At 38.3% G+C, this 19,121-nt stretch overlaps 2 protein-coding genes across 2 annotated transcripts in view; both read left to right on the top strand.

Moving 5' to 3' along the window:
• The first annotated feature begins 50 nt into the window (after window positions 1–50).
• pygmb (phosphorylase, glycogen, muscle b) lies at window positions 51–12,230 on the top strand. The gene is made up of 20 exons (XM_056749331.1): window positions 51–442; window positions 1,861–1,962; window positions 2,905–2,983; window positions 3,071–3,174; window positions 3,326–3,457; window positions 3,815–3,926; window positions 5,003–5,085; window positions 5,176–5,319; window positions 5,468–5,560; window positions 5,760–5,906; window positions 7,627–7,790; window positions 7,997–8,111; window positions 8,617–8,718; window positions 8,804–8,951; window positions 9,044–9,102; window positions 9,317–9,458; window positions 9,556–9,763; window positions 9,959–10,093; window positions 10,196–10,262; window positions 10,964–12,230. The coding sequence occupies exons 1-20, from the start codon at window positions 200–202 to the stop codon at window positions 11,111–11,113; spliced, it is 2,529 nt and encodes an 842-aa protein (XP_056605309.1). The 5' UTR covers window positions 51–199; the 3' UTR covers window positions 11,114–12,230.
• Window positions 12,231–14,025: 1,795 nt separating this feature from the next.
• clcn5b (chloride channel, voltage-sensitive 5b) overlaps window positions 14,026–19,121 on the top strand; it is a 28,732-nt gene continuing 23,636 nt past the window's right edge. The window contains exons 1-2 of the mRNA XM_056763098.1: window positions 14,026–14,344; window positions 14,769–14,861. Of these exons, the coding sequence (XP_056619076.1) occupies window positions 14,774–14,861 (88 nt within the window). The 5' untranslated portion in view covers window positions 14,026–14,344; window positions 14,769–14,773. The remainder of the gene's footprint in view (window positions 14,345–14,768; window positions 14,862–19,121) is intronic.

Below are 19,121 nucleotides of genomic sequence, written 5' to 3'. Positions count from 1 at the left end.
AAATGTATTCTGACCCGCCCAGTTGAAGTATACAGTGGTCGTGTGGAGAGAGAGAGAGAGAGAGCGCGAGAAGAGGGTTGTGCGCGCTTGACCCTGATCATCTGCAAACTACGGGGACGCGCATCGCAAACACACGCAGCGGACATCACGTAGTTTAATATCTCCGGTGCACGGGACCTAATACTACACAGTCTACAAGATGTCTAAGCCACTGACGGACCAAGAAAAGAGGAAGCAAATTTCCGTGCGAGGACTCGCCGGGGTTGAAAACGTCGCAGACCTCAAGACCAATTTCAATCGTCATCTACACTTTACTTTGGTGAAGGACCGTAATGTATCAACCAAGCGCGATTATTACTTCGCCCTGGCGCACACGGTCCGTGACCATTTGGTGGGAAGATGGATCCGGACGCAGCAGCATTACTACGAGAAAGACCCGAAAGTAAGTTCCGAATGCCGCATTTTCATCTGACAGTCCGTGGCCGCACGTACACCACTGACAGATGGGTAACGGGAGGAGGGGCAGGATTACAACCAGGGATACAATGTTGCGCATTTAGATCCATGACATTAAATATATATTTAAAAGAGAGCATCTCAATCCTTGTTGCGGGTGTAGCTTTGTGATGTGCGTTATGGAGAAAGAATTGTCGCTGTTGTGGTTGATGATGGCTAATCTTTTGCACCCCCAAGAATTACATAATCGCCATATCTGATGTTAGAATCTCCCTTCATCCACTTTAAATTCAAGATCCGACTAATGAATTAACACAAATGGAAGGGATTTTGCTATCTGCCCTTGACAAGGATCTCAACAGGTCAAATGGTTATTTTTAAACGTCGAGCTCAGTGTGGTTCGCTGACACGACTGTCCAAAATAAGAATGAACGCGGCTTTACAATGTAGTGGAATTTGTTTTATGCATCATTTAAAACACCTCGGTGGACACAATAAAATTAAATATATGAAATATCTCGGTTTGTATATTATTTGTTTTATTACGTCATTGTTTTTTGAGTTTATAAATTGCCTAAAATTAAATGTGACATTTGCAACAGAAATAGAATGCGTTACGCTTAAAATCATTCAACAATGATGACATCACAATAGGATTTGCATTCTGTTTTGTGATTGGTTTGCCCTAGAATTATTTACGGGCTTTTCATGAGTACATTGATGATTAATCAACACTTTGCAATTAGGTTACATTTGTTAACATTAGTAAATGCATTTACCAACACAAACTAACAATGAACAATACTTCTGCAGCATTTATTTATATTTTATTAAGCATTTACTAAAAAAATAAAAATGAATGTTAACCTTCCTAATACACAGTGAACTACATTATGTTGCTGATGTGTTTAGAGTTTACATTTTCCTGATGGCTGGAATCTTGTCAGAGCATGTAACCTTTAACACTGACTACTAATGCAGCTATTTATACGTGCAGAACATGCCTGGGACACAGCACACATACATACTTGCACATTCTTCTGTCCAAGCCTTTGTTATATTTTAAAGACAAAATACTTAAATGTTACAGGCTGGGAACTGGTAAGGTTTCAGTGATAGTCGTGATATTGTTTGACCACAGCCTCCATTCATTGATTATGGCTTGCAGTTGTGCCCAGTGAGAACTCAGTTTGTATTTGTCAACTGCATTTGTCACTAGGGGCTTTTATGGCTCTTAGTGACTGAGATTATTCTTTGTCTTGTCTTGTCTTGTCTTGTCTTGTCTCATCTCTCTCTCTCTCTCTCTCTCTCTCTCTCTCTCTCTCTCTCTCTCTCTCTCTCTCTCTCTCTCTCTCTCTCTCTCTCTCTCTCTCTCTCTCTCACCATATATGTCTCCATGTCTAGCGTGTGTACTATCTCTCTCTGGAATTCTACATGGGCCGGACTCTTCAAAACACCATGGTTAACTTAGCTTTGGAGAATGCCTGTGATGAAGCCATCTATCAGGTGAGATGAATGACAGAAGTGAATGCATTTAAGCTGCTAGTATCCTCATAGTATAAGGCAATAAGATGCATACAAAATCTTGTCCCTCTAGTGGCACCAAACAGAAATGCAATCTATTTGCTTGACTAAACATTACAGCACTGGGTCAACCAATGGCATTAAAGGAACAGTACACCCCACAATGACATTTTTGCCATAATTTACTCACCCTCATGCGGTCCTAGAGGTACATGCCTTCCTGTCTTCTGGCGAACACATTTGGAGTAATAATAATCAAAATTTGGAGTAATAAAGAATCCACCAGCTCCAGGGTTACATGTTTAAGGTTAATACATGTCTCATGATGCGAAGCGATACATTTTTGAGCAAAAATGATTAATATTTTGAGCTAATTTAGTTTGGATGTGAACAAGATTATCACTGTTCTCACTGAAAATGGCCACCCACAGACTCAACAAATCTCTCGCATGTGTCTTGTGACCACAAGAAACGTTGAGATACCGACGAGTATGATGATGTACAAGATATGCTAATTAGCACGTAACATCACCTTGCGCCATAGTGACAGGTAATAACAGATTATGACGGATTTTTCTCAGATCCTGTCCATCAAAATGATGGACAATAAGAAAGTTTGTCCTTAAACATATTGAAAATATACCACATAGACATATTAACAACATTAAAAACTTGATCTTCACCACATGGGGACTTTTAGTAAGGTTCAGGGCTATCTGTTTAATATGATATCAAAAGCCAGAAGTCTTTATTTTTGTGATTATGTTGGTGCTAATGGCAATTACAGGAGGACACAAAGTAATACTCTATTAGTATTGTGCATAATTGGATAAATTAATGTTTCAGGTATTTTTAAAATGCTTTTCAAGGTTACATACCTCATTGAGTCCCTCCCTCCTGAATCTATTCTCTGTTTTTTCTCAGTTGGGTCTTGATATGGAGGAGCTTCAGGACATGGAAGAGGATGCTGGCCTGGGAAATGGAGGCCTTGGTCGACTGGCAGGTGAGTTCTGACTGGTCTGTTGGAATTAATGGCCAGTACAGATACATTAGATTACCATTTATATCTATTTAAATTTCTCCTCTGCAGCTTGCTTCCTTGACTCTATGGCAACCTTGGGCCTTGCAGCTTATGGTTATGGCATCCGCTACGAATTTGGAATCTTTAATCAGAAAATTGTTCAAGGCTGGCAGGTAGGAAACAGTTACAGTGTCTGTGTGTGTGTAACAACCTGTATGAAACACATAAACAGTATGTCACTAAAATATCTTACACTCTTACTCTTGTATTTGTGTATGCAGCAAATGCTGATTTATGTAATAAATGATTCACATAACCTGACAGGTGGAAGAGGCAGATGATTGGCTGCGCTATGGCAACCCTTGGGAAAAGGCTCGCCCTGAGTACATGCGCCCTGTGCATTTCTATGGTCGAGTGGAGCACCAACCTGATGGAGTCAAATGGGTGGACACACAGGTATGAGCACAATGTATCTAATAGTTGTTAAAGTATGGCACTAGCAATGCCAAGTTCACGGGTTCGATCCCAGGGGATTGCACATAGTCAGAAACAAATGTATACTACAATGCAAAGTAAATCGCCTTGTATAGAATGTGTCTGCCAAATGCATGAAAATGTAAATGCACACTGAAAAGAAAATCTATTTTTCATATTATAAATTTTCTATTTACACAGGAGATATTAATATGCGCCATAGATATGAAGAAAAACAAGCACAAAATAAATTCTAAATATATCAGATTCAAATACATTTCAGCGTGTCATACATTTGTAATGTTACCCTGTTAAATCTCTCACTCTTTGGCTTGACAGGTTGTTCTTGCCCTCCCTTATGATACACCCGTCCCAGGATACAGAAACAACATTGTTAACACAATGAGGCTCTGGTCTGCCAAAGCACCGTGTGAATTTCACCTCAAAGACTGTGAGTTTATTCAGAAGTCTTTTTGCCTATTAGTAATCATCAGCTGCCCCATCTTGTCTTGCTTTTCTTGATCTAGTGGCAGAATCATGACAGAACCACTAGTTTTAAGTGGAGAGAGACATTTTGGCCCTCTTGGCTTTGCATACTCTCTCTGGTCTCGTCTCTGTTCCCGCCTTCTCGTTTCCTCAGTAGTAATTGTTAATGATTTCATGGTCCGCACCTGTTCCCTCTTCATTTGGTCCCCTATAAAATGCCCCTGTATCTATTATCCTTTGTTCGTGCGGTTTGCGTGTTTGCTATGTTGCCTAGCTGTATGCTTATTCCCTCGTCTTGTTTGGATTACATAGCCTCTGGTTTTCCTTGCACCATGTCTTGATGTCGTTTGTATTATTAAGTCTTGTCTCTGCTGTTTTAGTAGTTTATAGGTATCCTGTCTCCTTTGTTTTTTGCCCCCTTGCTGGAAGTCTTTGTTTTTGTAGATTGCTTGAGTAAAGTTTTCCCCATCGAGGTTGTATCTTTTATCGTTTAATTAAAAGTCTTTTGTGTACTACCGCTGCCTGCCATTTGGGTTCTTCCTCCAGTTTCCTGACATTAGTCTGTTTCTCTAGAAATCATTCAAACTATCTATGTTAATTATATTTAAATGGAACATTCTGTCATGTACTCATCTTTAAGTTGTTCCAAATCTGTATACATTTCTTTGTTCCGATGAACACAGATAAAGATATTTGAAAGAATGCTTATAACCAAACAGTTCTTGGACCCTATTGACTACCAGACTAGGAAAAATTACTTTATATTTAATTTGGTCTGTTGTTCACAAAAGAAGAAATTTTGAAGAATTAAGGACAGCAAGCAATTCTGGGGTACTTTTGATTAACCTTGTAATTTTTCATACTTTGGTAGTCAATGGGGTGAAAGAACAGTTTGGTTACAAGAAATGAAATGTATACAGTTTAGAACAACTAGAGAGTGTGTAGTTCATCATTCATTCATTTTTGGGTGAACTATCCCTTCAAGCTCAAAAAAGTGTCTTAAAAAGATGATTATAACAGACTATTTGTCCCCATAAACAGTTAACGTTGGTGGTTACATTCAGGCTGTACTGGACAAGAATCTGGCTGAGAACATCTCCCGTGTGCTTTACCCTAATGACAATGTGAGTCCACTTCTTTTCTGCACTAACATTTAACAGAATATTAAACAAAAGCAAATTGACATAAGAAATCCTCCTGTGTGTGTGTGTCAGTTCTTTGAAGGCAAAGAGTTACGTCTTAAGCAGGAATATTTTGTGGTGGCTGCGACTCTTCAGGACATCATCCGCAGATTCAAAGCCTCAAAGTTTGGCTCAACTGAGGTGGTACGGATGGATCTGACCAAACTTCCAGATAAGGTAGGGCAGTGCTGATTTACTCTAAAGAATATGGCAGCCAGCAACCCATCAGAGCTTGTGTGGCCTATCCGCCCAAAAAAATATTATGTAATAGGTGTGCATAACTCTTTTATGACAAAGCTGTTACAGCCATCTTTTTATTTATCAGGTGGCTATACAGTTGAACGACACCCATCCTGCAATGGCAATCCCTGAGCTGATGAGAATCCTGATGGATGATGAGAAATTGTCCTGGGAGACGGTGAGTGGAAATTCCTGTCATTTAATATCTAAATGGTACGCTCTGAAACTGTGGCATTATTAAAATTGCAGTAAAACTGAAGTGCAAAAAGTTTTATGCATTGTCTTGTGTTCTCTAAAACATAAAATTGTGTTGCTCTCTCTGTCTTGTATTCTCTTCTTTATTCTTCCATTTTACGAACTATTGTGTTTTTTCTTAGGCATGGGACATCACTGTGCGTACCTGTGCATACACAAACCACACTGTCCTTCCAGAAGCTCTGGAGCGCTGGCCCGTCGACCTGTTCCAAAACCTTCTGCCCCGCCACCTGGATATCATCTATGAGATTAACAGGCGTCATATGGAGGTCTGGGAACAATCATTCTCTCCATTATACATTTAAGTTGGACTTCATTTGAGGATTATTTTTGTTGAGGGGTTGGAGGTTAAAGATAATGTAATTCATGTCCTTTCCGAATAGAGAATAATTTATGAGCGAGGTTATAAAAACATCTCCTCTGCTCTGCATGATCCAACCTTCTGTGAATCTTAAAGGTATAGTTCGCCCAAAAATTAAAAAATCTCTCTTAATTTACTAAGCATCATACCATCACAGTTGTATGTGACTTGTGTATCTAAACTAGTGGTGGGCATAGATTATTTTTTTAATCTAGATTAATCTAGATTAATTCAAATAATCTAGATTAATTCCAAGATTAATCTAGATTAATTCCAAGATTAATCTAGATTAATTCCAAGATTAATCTAGATTAATTCCAAGATTAATCTAGATTAAAATGGCTCATTTGAATTCTGCCGAAGGCATTCAGAATATGTGTGCTACCCAAATAATGACTAAAAGTAAGTCTTTGAGAATGGGTTTCTCAAGCCAGGTGGCGCATTAGACCAGGGGCTCATCTCCTGTTTCCAAAATGCATCACAAACTGCTTGAGAAAGCTGTTCTACTATGATAATTGGTGATGAAAATTAAATTATGTTCAATAAAATGAACTTGTGTTTACTTCCGCATTAGCTAAGAGATGCTTTGCGTTCAGGTGGTACTTGAGACTGTAAGAGCTCCTACAGGACATTTACATTTAGTCATTTAGCAGACGCTTTTATCCAAAGCAACTTACAAAGAGTGAGGGAGCAACAAGCGACCTGTCATACAGGAGCCATAATACATTAGATCTCAATACAAAGTTACTGGTTTCAACTAAAGCTAGACCACTACCTGTTGAGAGAAAGTGTTTTTTTTAAACCAATTCCGCATTGCACAAGGTGCAAACAACCTTAGTCTTGTCGATGTTTCTATTGGGAAGCTTCTTAAAAATGAATATTCCCTGAAGCAAACCCGGCGGCTTCATAGCTGCATCCATGTTAGCACGTCACGTCTGATGCGGTAATTTCACAGTAACGTTATGTTGTGTTCAGACCAAACGCGAATGGCGTGTCAAGCGCGAGTGATTTATATGTTAATGCAAAGATCCAATAGACCTACTTGCTGCGCGAATCGCGCGAATGAAGCCCTGGTTATGAGATGATGAGGCGGCTTCTGCTTCCGCGAATCACGCGAATCACGCGAGTTGAAAAATCTCGTTCTCGCCCCGTACAGTGCAGTTAAGCTGGTATACATCCGCGCTAAAATATCAAGGTGAAAGTCATCATAGCTTGCGTAGTATAGACCCAGCCCCCAACCCAACTTTGAGAATAGATTAACGGCGACATTTTTTTTATCGCGCGATAATAGTCTCACTGCGTTAACGCCGTTAACGGCCCACCACTAATCTAAACACAACATTTTGAATAAAACAAATCATGTTATCTTTATATGTGACTCAAAACGGTGAAGCTCCAAAAGCACATACAGCCTTCATAAAAGTAATCCAAATGACTCCAGTGAGATGACTTCTTCGTAGATTTCTTTTGATGCGAAACAATAAGTGTGTAAGGGAGATGATTGAGTTTTTTCTTATTTAGCTAAATGTGTGCCTCCATATTGGAAAAAAAATGGTGAACTATTCCTTTACAACTTCCCATGTACTTTGTTTTTCTTACCCTTACATCTTGTGTCACATCTGTCTTAGCGTATCGCTGCACTCTACCCTGGTGATTTTGACCGTTTGAGACGCATGTCTTTGATTGAAGAGGGAAGTCCGAAGAAGATCAACATGGCTCATCTCTGCATCGTTGGCTCTCATGCAGTTAATGGAGTTGCTCAAATCCACTCCAACATCATCAAAGATACTGTGTATGTCTTCTCACATTTCCATACAGTTATATATTTGTGCATATGTCCGTGCCTGTGGAATTGTTATCACAATCCAAATATAGGGTTTAAAATAAGAGACATAATAACAAAAGTTAACATCACAGATATCACCATCTAACACTATCGTAGCCCTAGTGAGGAATCAAAGATCAAGACTAATATGATGGTGCTTATTTTATAAACAGTTTTAAGGACTTCTATGAGGTGGACCCACAGAAGTTCCAGAACAAGACTAATGGCATCACACCCCGACGCTGGCTTGTCATGTGTAACCCTGGACTGGCTGAAGTCATCGCTGAGGTAAAGAACATTGAATTAAAGTTGTTACATCTACAGTAATTGGACATATCACATTATTTATTATGACTCTCTGGATAGTTCATTCTGATTTGCCATGACATTCCGATTCCCACATAAGGAAATTGATAACATACCGCTTAAGCTGTTTTTGCCAAGTGGTTGATATCCTTAGGGCAATATCATGTTGACCCTGGAACAACATTTAAATCAACCAACCAGATTTCAGAAATAATTTTATAATAATATGTAAACAAAATATGTTGTCCTGAGGACATCAATCACTTGACAAAATCAGGTCGAGCTAGGCTAGTACTTAGAAATAAATGAAATATAAATATAAACCTATTAATAAAACGAACATATTAGTGTTTATTATTATTAATAAACATATAAATATATAAGAGATTCTCCCGAATAGTAGTTCTTTCGTTATTTTCTTTGAACGGGTATTCAAAAAACCACAACTTAAGTTTTTTTTTGTTGTGGTGCATTGTTTTTGTGTTAGAGAATCGGTGAGGACTACATCCGTGACCTAAGTCAGCTGAAGAACCTTCTGAAGTTTTTAGATGATGACGCGTTAATTCGAGACATCGCAAAAGTCAAACAGGTGAAATATGAAATGGATATAATCCATGTTTCATTTTATACAAGCGAGCTGAGAATCTCATTTTATATCGCTTTGGCGTTTTCAGGAGAATAAGATGAAATTTGCTGTGCAACTGGAAGAGCAATATAAAGTGAAGATAAACCCAGACTCAATGTTTGACGTACATGTGAAAAGGATCCATGAATACAAAAGACAACTGTTGAACTGTCTTCACATCATCACACTCTACAACCGTGAGTAAAAATATCCTTTTGTTTCTTGTGAACCAAAGATAGGAAAAGAAATTGTATCTGCTATAAAATAAGCTTTTGTTTTTCTTGATCAGGCATCAAAAAGGAGCCAAACAAGGCCTGGACTCCAAGGACAATTATGATTGGAGGAAAGGTAAGGTGGATTTACTTACCAATCAGATAACATTGATATTTAACATGAAATGGTACAAAATTTCAGTAACTCTGCTATAGACTTTATTTATAACAATGACAAGATCAGAGGAGACATATTCTGATGAATCTGTTGATCATATCATAAATTGTGTAAAGTGTCTTCCAAATTAATATACATGTATATGTTAACACGGTTAAATAATGTCTTCAAGGCTGCCCCAGGATATCACACAGCCAAGATGATCATCAAACTGATCACAGCCATTGGAGAAGTGGTAAATAATGATAGTGTGGTGGGAGATCGTCTGAAAGTCATCTTCCTTGAAAACTACAAGGTCACGCTGGCTGAGAAAGGTATGAAATGTTATTATCTGTTCAAATTGTCTTTCTGCTCATTTAGTCATTCGATTCATTGATTTTTGCTTCTTTCTCTCTCTCTCATCTTTTACAGTCATCCCTGCTGCTGACCTGTCCGAACAGATCTCCACTGCAGGAACAGAAGCATCTGGAACTGGTAACATGAAGTTCATGCTGAATGGAGCTCTGACCATCGGAACCATGGATGGGGCTAATGTGGAGATGGCAGAAGAGGCAGGAGAAGAGAACCTCTTCATCTTTGGCATGAGAGTGGAGGATGTTGAAGCTCTTGATAAGAAAGGGTGAAAAGATTTTGCAAAAATTAAATAATAGTCTACTGTTACATTTTTTTGTAATATATATTTTTTTATCTTATAGTTTAAGGCATATTTAAGGTTTAGCAGACCAAAAAGGTTAAATTGTAAATTGTCAGTGTGTTATTGAGTAATAGGAAATTGGATCAAGTGCTGCTTAACTTAATATAGGCTTGTTTCTAGCTATGATGCCATGGAGTATTATAACAGAATTCCAGAGCTAAAGCTAGTTATGAATCAGATCTCTTCAGGATTCTTCAGCTCTGGAGAGCCTGACCAGTTTAAAGACATTGTTAACATGCTAATGCATCATGACAGGTAAGAAAAACTGTTGGTTTCTTTTATCTTTTTGTTTTTCTTTCTTACACAATCATAGTTTTAATACTTATCATATACTTTATCAATTTTGTGCGGTCTCAGGTTCAAGGTGTTTGCTGACTATGAGGACTACATTAAATGTCAGGACAAAGTCAGTGCTCTTTATAAGGTATGTAACTAATAGCAACTAATCACGTTTTGTTCCGGTGTCATCATGTTTAGAGGCATGGAAATGTTCCAGCAGTAACAGACCATTCACGAACGTGTCAAAAGTTAAAAGTCCAGTCAGTAAAATCTAACGGCAAGGTTGTGAATTGCAACCACTGCTCACTCCTCCCCCTCCCGTTCGAAACACTATGAAGGCTGACAGAACATGGCGGATTACATTTAAGGGGACCCGAGGTGTATGTAGATAGAAATAGCTCATTCTAAGGTAATAAAAACATAAAGCTTCATTGTTTAGCTCTTTATACACCTCAGAAGCATAGTAATGTATATTATATTGCATTTCTGTCAATAGATCCTCCATAAAAATGACACACTGGACCTTTAACAGCAACAACAATGTTTATGAGTCTATGCCGTGAACCTTACATACTTTTGAGAATTAAGTATTTAGTCGATCGTGACAAATTCTTATTGCAACCGGTGTAAACACGACAGCTTTTTTTTAGAGAGGAAAAGAATACATTTAGCAACGAATACATTATGCATTTGCTACGTTTATTTAATGTTTTTAATATGGCTGTTCTATCAGTTACAGAGCTAGTGTAAATATGAAAATATTACTTTACCTGCTTTGTGCTCTAAGGGCTTTACATAAATCATAAACACTGCACAGAAACTTGTCTACGCATTATTCCCAAACAGAACACTAAGGAATGGACCAAGAAGGTCATTCACAACATTGCTGGTTGTGGCAAATTCTCCAGTGACCGCACCATCAGCCAGTATGCCCGTGAGATCTGGGGCATGGAGCCCAGCCTGGAGAAAATCGCAGCACCCGATGACACCCATTAAGTCGCTTTGCAAAAGCAAAAAGTTTATTGTGTAGCTGTTCTCGCATTCAATTTATTTACCATTGTGAAGATGTATACAAGTAAATGCTATAAGAGATTAGTCTCTCTTACCATCAGATAGACAGAATACCTCACACGACTTCTCTCTTTCCCTCCTCCATCGACAAGCTGTCTGTGCATCTAGCTTTGTGGCATGTTTATGTACTGTATATGTTTGTGTATGATTGCTACTTTTTCTGTGTTGTATTATGAAGAGCTGTTATGTATTTGTCTTTAAACGTTGTCTGTCAGTTCACAGTGTGAGGTCAAAGGCCAGAGCACAAATTCATTTTGACACGTATTTGAGCATAACTGTTACAGATACATATTGTTAACATTTGGGAGTGATGTTTCTTTAATATTGTGTATCAAAACAATGTTTGAATTCGGTTTTAGAAAAGCAGACTGATTTATAAAAAATAAATTTAGTCTGCATCAAACAAGCAGTCTGCACATTGAGGATTTTTAGATTCGGTATTTACAATATACCGTTTTACTGTATCTGTTAAGAACACCTGCTCTGTTTTTCTCTTTTAGGCCTTCTGACCTTTATAACTACAAAAAGCTGCCTTAAACAAGTACTGCTTAATACAGTGTATGTTTTGGTCTGTTCGTCTCTAGTTTGCTTGATGATCATGTCATATACATCCACCTGCAGAGCTCTTCCAAATAGCACTTTAGGAATGATCTGTCACCTCTGCCCTCGTAAAGTGTCGCTCAGTGTACTTATACTACTGTGAGGTTCTGTTTGAGATATTATGATGGGTGCACTGCTGAGATAGTAGAACTAATATAACAGTGATGTTTGACACTGAAAGGTATTTACTCCGACAGTATGATAGTTCTATATTCTTAGAAAATGTAAGTGCGATGCGTAATTTAAAACAACTTTCTGGTTTCTGGGCCTGTGCAGATTTGAACCTGCAGCCTAGTAGTCTGCCACCATCCCTTCGGCATAACGATCTGGTGGAGGTCTTTGTTTTATCTGAATGTTTTTCCTGTGTTGTTGATGACAAGCAAGGCACATTAAATAGTCTTGTTGGCACCCAAGGGTGACAAAATAAACACCGAAAGAATCATTTGCTGCCTGTCGATTATATCTTTTCAAGAATGCTTTTCACTTGGTTGTCTACGGAGACTGACTATTGGCCTAAACTGCCCAAAAGATGTTTCTAACAGTGGCAAACTGTCAATAGATTCAACTTAATAACATAACAAAGATTTGCTGCCTCAAATGAAATGCAACTACATATTGTAAGTCGGTTAAACCAATGTAAACTACAAGAGTCAATTTATTAGTTTGATTTAACTAAAAATGTAAAGCAGTCTTTGAATCAAAGTTTTACAGTTGAAACGTGATATATTTTACAGTGCACTCATTTTGACAGATAATGTTACATAAAAGATACTCATACAGTACATGTTAACCATGTTTTCAATTAAAATAATAAACACCTTTTACATTTACATTTAAATTTAGTCATTTATCAGACGCTTTTATCCAAAGCGACTTACAGGTGGGGTAAGCAATAGAAGCAATTGGGACAGCATAAGTACAACAAAAGCATAAGTGCAATCAAAAAAGAGGGCTGGTCTCATATAACCAAACACAGTATACAGAACCATTCATTCATTATTATTATTTGATGTACTAATTAACTAATAAAGACATCAGACACATAAGGAATACCAAAAAAACGGAGTCTGATAGTGACAAATGGCAAGAAAGAAAAGAAGGCAAAGAAAACTGGGCCACAGGTCAAAGTGTGATTTAAAAAATGGATCCGAACAACCTAAAAGAGCTGAAAGGCAGAAAAGGTAAGAGGTAATTAAAAAGAAAAGGTCCTTGAGATTGTTTGACAAAAGAGGCTGCAGCCTCCGATTCAGGAAGCACACACGTAACACCAGATGCAAATGTCTCAATGCACACACAAGTGGAGAAAACGTCAGTACACAGCACTCGAAGACTGGGAACCCACCACACCGACTGAGACTAGCTGGCTTCCTGCCCATGGCCCTTGACTCCTGTTGCAAAACAAAGAAATTAACCAATCACAATATTACCCAAATCCAACATAAATAGAAAAATAAACGAAAACGAGGGTGGAAGTTACTAACTGCTTCCCAAATCACATTAGTAAAAAAAGAAAATGAATCGAGTCATGAATACCAAATCCAAACTAAACACAAATTACAAGAAACCAAAATAAATGAAATTCGAAGTAAGCAATACACATGCTACACTGAGCAGATGCCAGTAACAACAGCACAAGCCGACACCAGTACCGGGCGTTTATAGGAGAACCACATGTCATATTTTAAAAGGCATTTCTTCCGTTTTAGTATATGATTTAGAATAGGTCAACAAAAACATGCAACATAAAACTTAACGACAGCTGCTTCTAGATTTATAAGAGCTATTTACATTTACATTTTTACATTTGGCAGACGCTTTTATCCAAAGCAACTTACATTGCTTTATCCTATACATTTTAGATAGGTATTTGCAATCCCCTGGGATCGAACCCACAACCTTGCTCTTACCACTGAGCTACAGGAAAGCTTAGGCCTACCTTCTATAATGTATTATTAAGCAATTAAGCAATAAAGCATTAAAGCAATATACCAAAACACAGATTTGTCTGATACAATTTTTTATAACAAATCCAAAATTTGAAACCTTCGCGCTACACACCTTATTGCGATCTTCTTCCTGTTTATAAGAAATGACGTATGTGTGTGGTTAACCCTGATTGGTCAACTAAGTTGGGAGGAAAGATCACTTTTGACCAATGAAAAACATTTTGACACGCCCCCTACATTTCAGCACGCCCCCACCTTTCGACACGCCCATTCCTCCGACCAGCAGGGACCCCTACTAGGATCGATTTATAAGTAATTTACTCGGGCAAAACGATTAATTCGCGATTAATAAGCGTCAGTAGCCGGACAGATCAGCGTCCCCTCCAGACCACGTCGCATGAGACCGTGAGGTCCTGTGCGATGTGATTTAAAACATCAGTAAAGAGACTGTGAGATGGATGTACCGGGTGAACGGTGATGCACGAGTTGACGGAACATACTGAAAGCCGAACGTAGGCATTTCCTAAAAGCGAGACTTTAAAATCCCGATCACAAGACTCGCGGAGTCTCAAGTCCAGTACTAGTGACCGCTAGGCAAAGCTCCCGAGAGGTATGTGTTCCTATATTGTCCGTTAAGTGATCTTCATAGGCAACATCATAGTGCAGAAACTTTCAAAAATGTAGTTTGTTGCGAAGTTATGTTAAATTAAAGTTATGTGGCTCGTGACGACTATAGGAACAGATCAGAATGACCACTGAACGGAGACTGTGATGCAACTTACGAGAGAATGTCATCCTCGTTAAATAAGCGAGTCGTCCTTGCAAGTTTGTATGAGTTTGTTTATAACCTGTCTCACATATAGGAAGATAAACTTTGTTTCAGTCTGATCACATTTGAAGTTGTCTGATACCGCGCAAAACTCTGTTGTGTCAACCTGTCAATCAGTCTGACATTACAATACAATAACAGCGTTTCCCAACACTTATTCAGGGATTTGATGTAGTAGGCATTTATGTTTTCTTTGCTCCGACAGGGCACATGATGGACAGCGATGATGAGTTGGTGGATATCGCGGATGTTTCGGTGGACTTCAGTGAAGATGTGCAGCCTCTTGACTTCAGTGCCGGTAGGGACTGCATGAGTGACGTGCATTAGTGACGTTGTACGCTTATTAATATAGACATGTTTGCGTGGCAGTTTTTTAGAGAGTAAGTTCTTATCTAAGACTCTTAAATTTTTGATAAGTGAAGCGTTTTAGATGCTGCATTTCTTATTTCGGGTCGTAGGAACGCACACACAGCTCATCCTTGTAGTGCATGTAATGACAAGTGGTACTCGATCTTGTCCGTGTGGACAGGTCAGGTTATCACTCTGTTTTCTGTCTGCGTAGAGACAGATGATGTTGTGATGATGTCACAAACCAGTTGTTATTCCTGGAAGTTCCCCACATTGTATTTCACAACTTGTTCTCTGTTCCTCACTTCCCTTTTGCTTTGCTTCAGTAACTGAGAAAAGTCGAGTGTCGACATAACATTAACTTTAAAGCAAAGAATAACAAGATCTGCACAAATGTTCTGTGGTAGTACCACAGTACTGTGATGGTATCAGATGTAATGCGGCATCATGTGTTTGTGAATAGGCGTCCCGATTACTTTAAAAAGGTTTTGATATGTTGAAAACATAGATATTTGTAACAAGAATGTTTTTAATGTTCAGTTTTTCAAGTCTGAGTTTTCATTATTTATTAAGCATTATTTATTTATTTGTGTAATGACACTTCATAACTAGCACATCTCTACCAGATAATGACTAAACAATTATAAAAGCAGTTGATCATGTGCCTGTGGCAACATTATCCATTGCATATGTTTCTGTTTGTTTTCAGTGGTGCACAAAGACAAAATAAAGGGGGGGGGGCAGATCAATGATTTTGAATAAGTGTTCTGGATGGTCTGGTGGATGCAGGGAGAAGTAAAAGGGGTCAATTCTATCCAAGGTAAATAGAATAATATTGGGCTGTCACTGAATCAGCTCCTGCAGTCGAAACATCACACTGATAAAATGGTAAATGTTAGCTGAATGTGTCTGGAAGATAAATACATGTGAATAGAAAAGGGAATGTCACATGACCGGTTAGTCAGTATGCTTGCTGATTGCATCAGCACAGGAAACGTCTTGTCATTGTTTGACTTTTCTGACTTCTATCCAACACATCTAAACTGCAGTGTTTTGCAGGACAGGCAGTAATAGTCAGACACAATGATTATGCCAAATTGATTGGTTTTGACAAAGACACAATAAAAATGATTGACTTTAGGTGTTCCCAGTGTTGTCTTTGAAAGCTGGTGTGTTGTGTCTTTACGTTCAAATGTGTGTGGCTTTTTTAGAATGGTGGGCCATTCTCCTTATTTTATAACACAGAGCTATGGCTAAAGTTGTTGAATGATTGAGGAAACTGATTGAATACATCTTTATTATCATGTTGAACCTTTCCGCTTGGAAACCATTGGCAGGTCTTCATAATGTTGGTCTGTTTGTCTACTGTAACCGTTGTGCTTAATCTCCACCAAACTGTGTTCAGTCAAATATCAGTCTTGAAAATGAGCAATACAGCAATATAACATATTATTGCCTTAGTAATAAATCGCTTTGTTTTTTGTTGTGAGGAATATTTTATTGTTTGTTGCTTTGGATAAAAATGTTTGCTAAACGTTTTGTCATATGAGTTGCTTGGTACCAATGGGCTAGTTTGTTGCACAAAGTCACCGTGTTAGATTTCCTAACAACGAGTGTGGCCATGTTAACATCGGGTTGTATTTACATTTATTCATTTGGCAGACGCTTTTATCCAAAGCGACTTACATTGCACTATCCTATACATTTATTTCTAATTATGTGCAATCGAACCCATTACCTTGGCGTTGTTAGCACCATACTCTTACCACTGAGATACAGGAAAGCTGTATAACAGTGTTTGTATAACACTGAATGTGTAAATAAGATTTTTGGCCCACAAATATAATCGTTTTTAGATAAAAAGAAGAAACTGATATATTAGCGAAATGACAGAAAATCCTCTGTACATTTCTGACTGCCTCGATAAGTCAACACAACTTGATATCACAGCAACGAAGGCTGTTGATGTTTTATACAAATCTGTGCAACTCCCGCGTTTTTCCCAACACCATCTTCTTTTAGCAAAACAAAAATAAACTCGTATTCACTGCTCATGCTGCTAGTAGATACGTTTAAAGTCTCTGTCTATAGTTCTTTATCACGATTAGTAAAAACAGTTTCATCGGAAGCGCACACGCCTGACTCCCAGTTGTGTTTGGCTAGTGTGTAATAATATAACTATTTATATTTTATTGAAAGTTGAATAATAATTGTATTTAATAACAATTTGTTGAATTTAGTTGAATCTTCATATTATTTAAATAAACAATTTGCTGAATGGGTCCTGTAGTTCAGTCGTTTTAAACAAACTGTATAGTAAATTGACCTTTAGCGGTTCGGCTTGGTATCGGAGTCTAAATTCAAAATAGTGGAGAGACAAGTTTAGATAATTTGGATACGGTTAACTCCAATGGAACAGTTATTTCACATCAATGATAGTTCATGGGACCTCTCAATAGATCCCGTAAATTACTAGTAACACATGGAGCTGCAAAGGATTATGGGAATTGGAGTCCGATAGGGAATGTGCAGGCAGAGAGTGTTACAATTACCTCTAGTTTGACTAATTTATACTAACTTATTGTTCTTCCAGTTTTTCATGTCACATACAGGTGCTGGTCATCTAATTAGAATATCATCAAAAAGTTGATTTATTTCACTAATTCCATTCAAAAAGTGAAACTTGTATAATGTATACATTCTTTCCACACAGACTACTATATTTCAAGTGTTTATTTGTTTTAATTTTGATTATTATAACTGACAGCTAATGAAAACCCCAAATTCAGTATCTCAGAAAATTAGAATATAGTGAAAAGGTTCAATATTGAAGACACCTTGTGCCACACTCTAATAAGCTAATTAACTCAAAACGGTTAAATGGTCTCTCAGTCTAGTTCTGTAGGCTACACAATCATGGGGAAGACTGCTGACTTGACAGTTGTCCAAAAGCTGACCATTGACACCTTGCACAAGGAGGGCATGACATAAAAGGTCATTGCAAAAGAAGCTGGCTGTTCACAGAGCTCTGTGTCCAAGCACATGAATAGAGAGGCGAAGGGAAGGAAAAGATTTGGTAGAAAAAGTGTACAAGCAATAGGGTTAACCGCACCCTGGAGAGGATTGTGAAACAAAGCCCATTCAAAAATGTGGGGGAGATTCACAAAGAGTGGATTGCAGCTGGAGTCAGTGCTTCAAGAACCACTACGCACAGACGTTTGCAATACATGGGTTTCAGCTGTCGCATTCCTCGTGTCAAACCACTCTTGAACAACAGACAGCGTCAGAAACCTTTCGCCTGGGCTAAAGACAAAAAGGACTGGACTGCTGCTGATTGGTCCAAAGTTATGTTCTCTGATGAAAGTAAATTTTGCATTTCCTTTGGAAATCAGGGTCCCAGAGTCTGGAGGAAGAGAGGAGAGGCACAGAATCCACTTTGCTTGAGGTCCAGTGTAAAGTTTCCACAGTCAGTGATGGTTTAGGGTGCCATGTCATCTGCTGGTGTTGGTCCACTGTGTTTTCTGAGGTCCAAGGTCAACACAGCCATATACCAGGAAGTTTTAGAGCACTTCATGCTTCCTGCTGCTGACCAACTTTATGGAGATGTAGATTTTATTTTCCAACAGGACTTGGCACCTGCACACAGTGCCAAAGCTACCAGTACCTGGTTTAAGGACCATGGTATCCCTATTCTTAATTGGCCAGCAAACTCGCCTGACCTTTACCCCATAGAAAATCTATGGGGTATTGTGAAGAGGAAGATGTCATATGCCAGACCCAACAATGCAGAAGAGCTGAAGGCCACTTTCAGAGCAACCTGGGCTCTCATAATACCTGAGCAGAGCCAGAGACCGATCGACTCCATGCCAGGCTGCATTGCTGCAGTAATTCAGGCAAAAGGAGCCCCAACTAAGTATTGAGTGCTGTACATTTGTACTTGTACTTTTCATGTTCATACTGTTCAGATGGCCAAGATTTCTAAAAATCCTTTCTTTGTATTGGTCTTAAGTAATATTCTAATTTTCTGAGATACTGAATTTTGGGTTTTCATTAGTTGTCAGTTATAATCATCAAAATTAAAAGAAATGAACACTTCAAATATATCAGTCTGTGTGGACTGAATGTTTACATTATACAAGTTTCACTTTTTTAATGGAATTAACTTTTTGATGATATTCTAATTAGATGACCACCACCTGCTTACATGTAC

The sequence above is a fragment of the Triplophysa dalaica genome, chromosome 1 (assembly GCF_015846415.1).
Source record: "Triplophysa dalaica isolate WHDGS20190420 chromosome 1, ASM1584641v1, whole genome shotgun sequence".
Lineage (NCBI taxonomy): Eukaryota > Metazoa > Chordata > Actinopteri > Cypriniformes > Nemacheilidae > Triplophysa > Triplophysa dalaica.
Note: the sequence above shows the minus strand (reverse complement) of the source record. Positions and strands in the feature narration are given on the sequence as shown.

Excerpts from the sequence above, each read along its gene's own strand:
- pygmb (XM_056749331.1), top strand. The coding sequence starts at position 200 with ATGTCTAAGCCACTGACGGACCAAGAAAAGAGGAAGCAAATTTCCGTG. Across the intron at positions 3,927-5,002 it reads TGAATTTCACCTCAAAGACT|TTAACGTTGGTGGTTACATT; the intron begins GTGAGTTTATTC and ends CCCCATAAACAG. Across the intron at positions 8,952-9,043 it reads CATCATCACACTCTACAACC|GCATCAAAAAGGAGCCAAAC; the intron begins GTGAGTAAAAAT and ends TTTCTTGATCAG.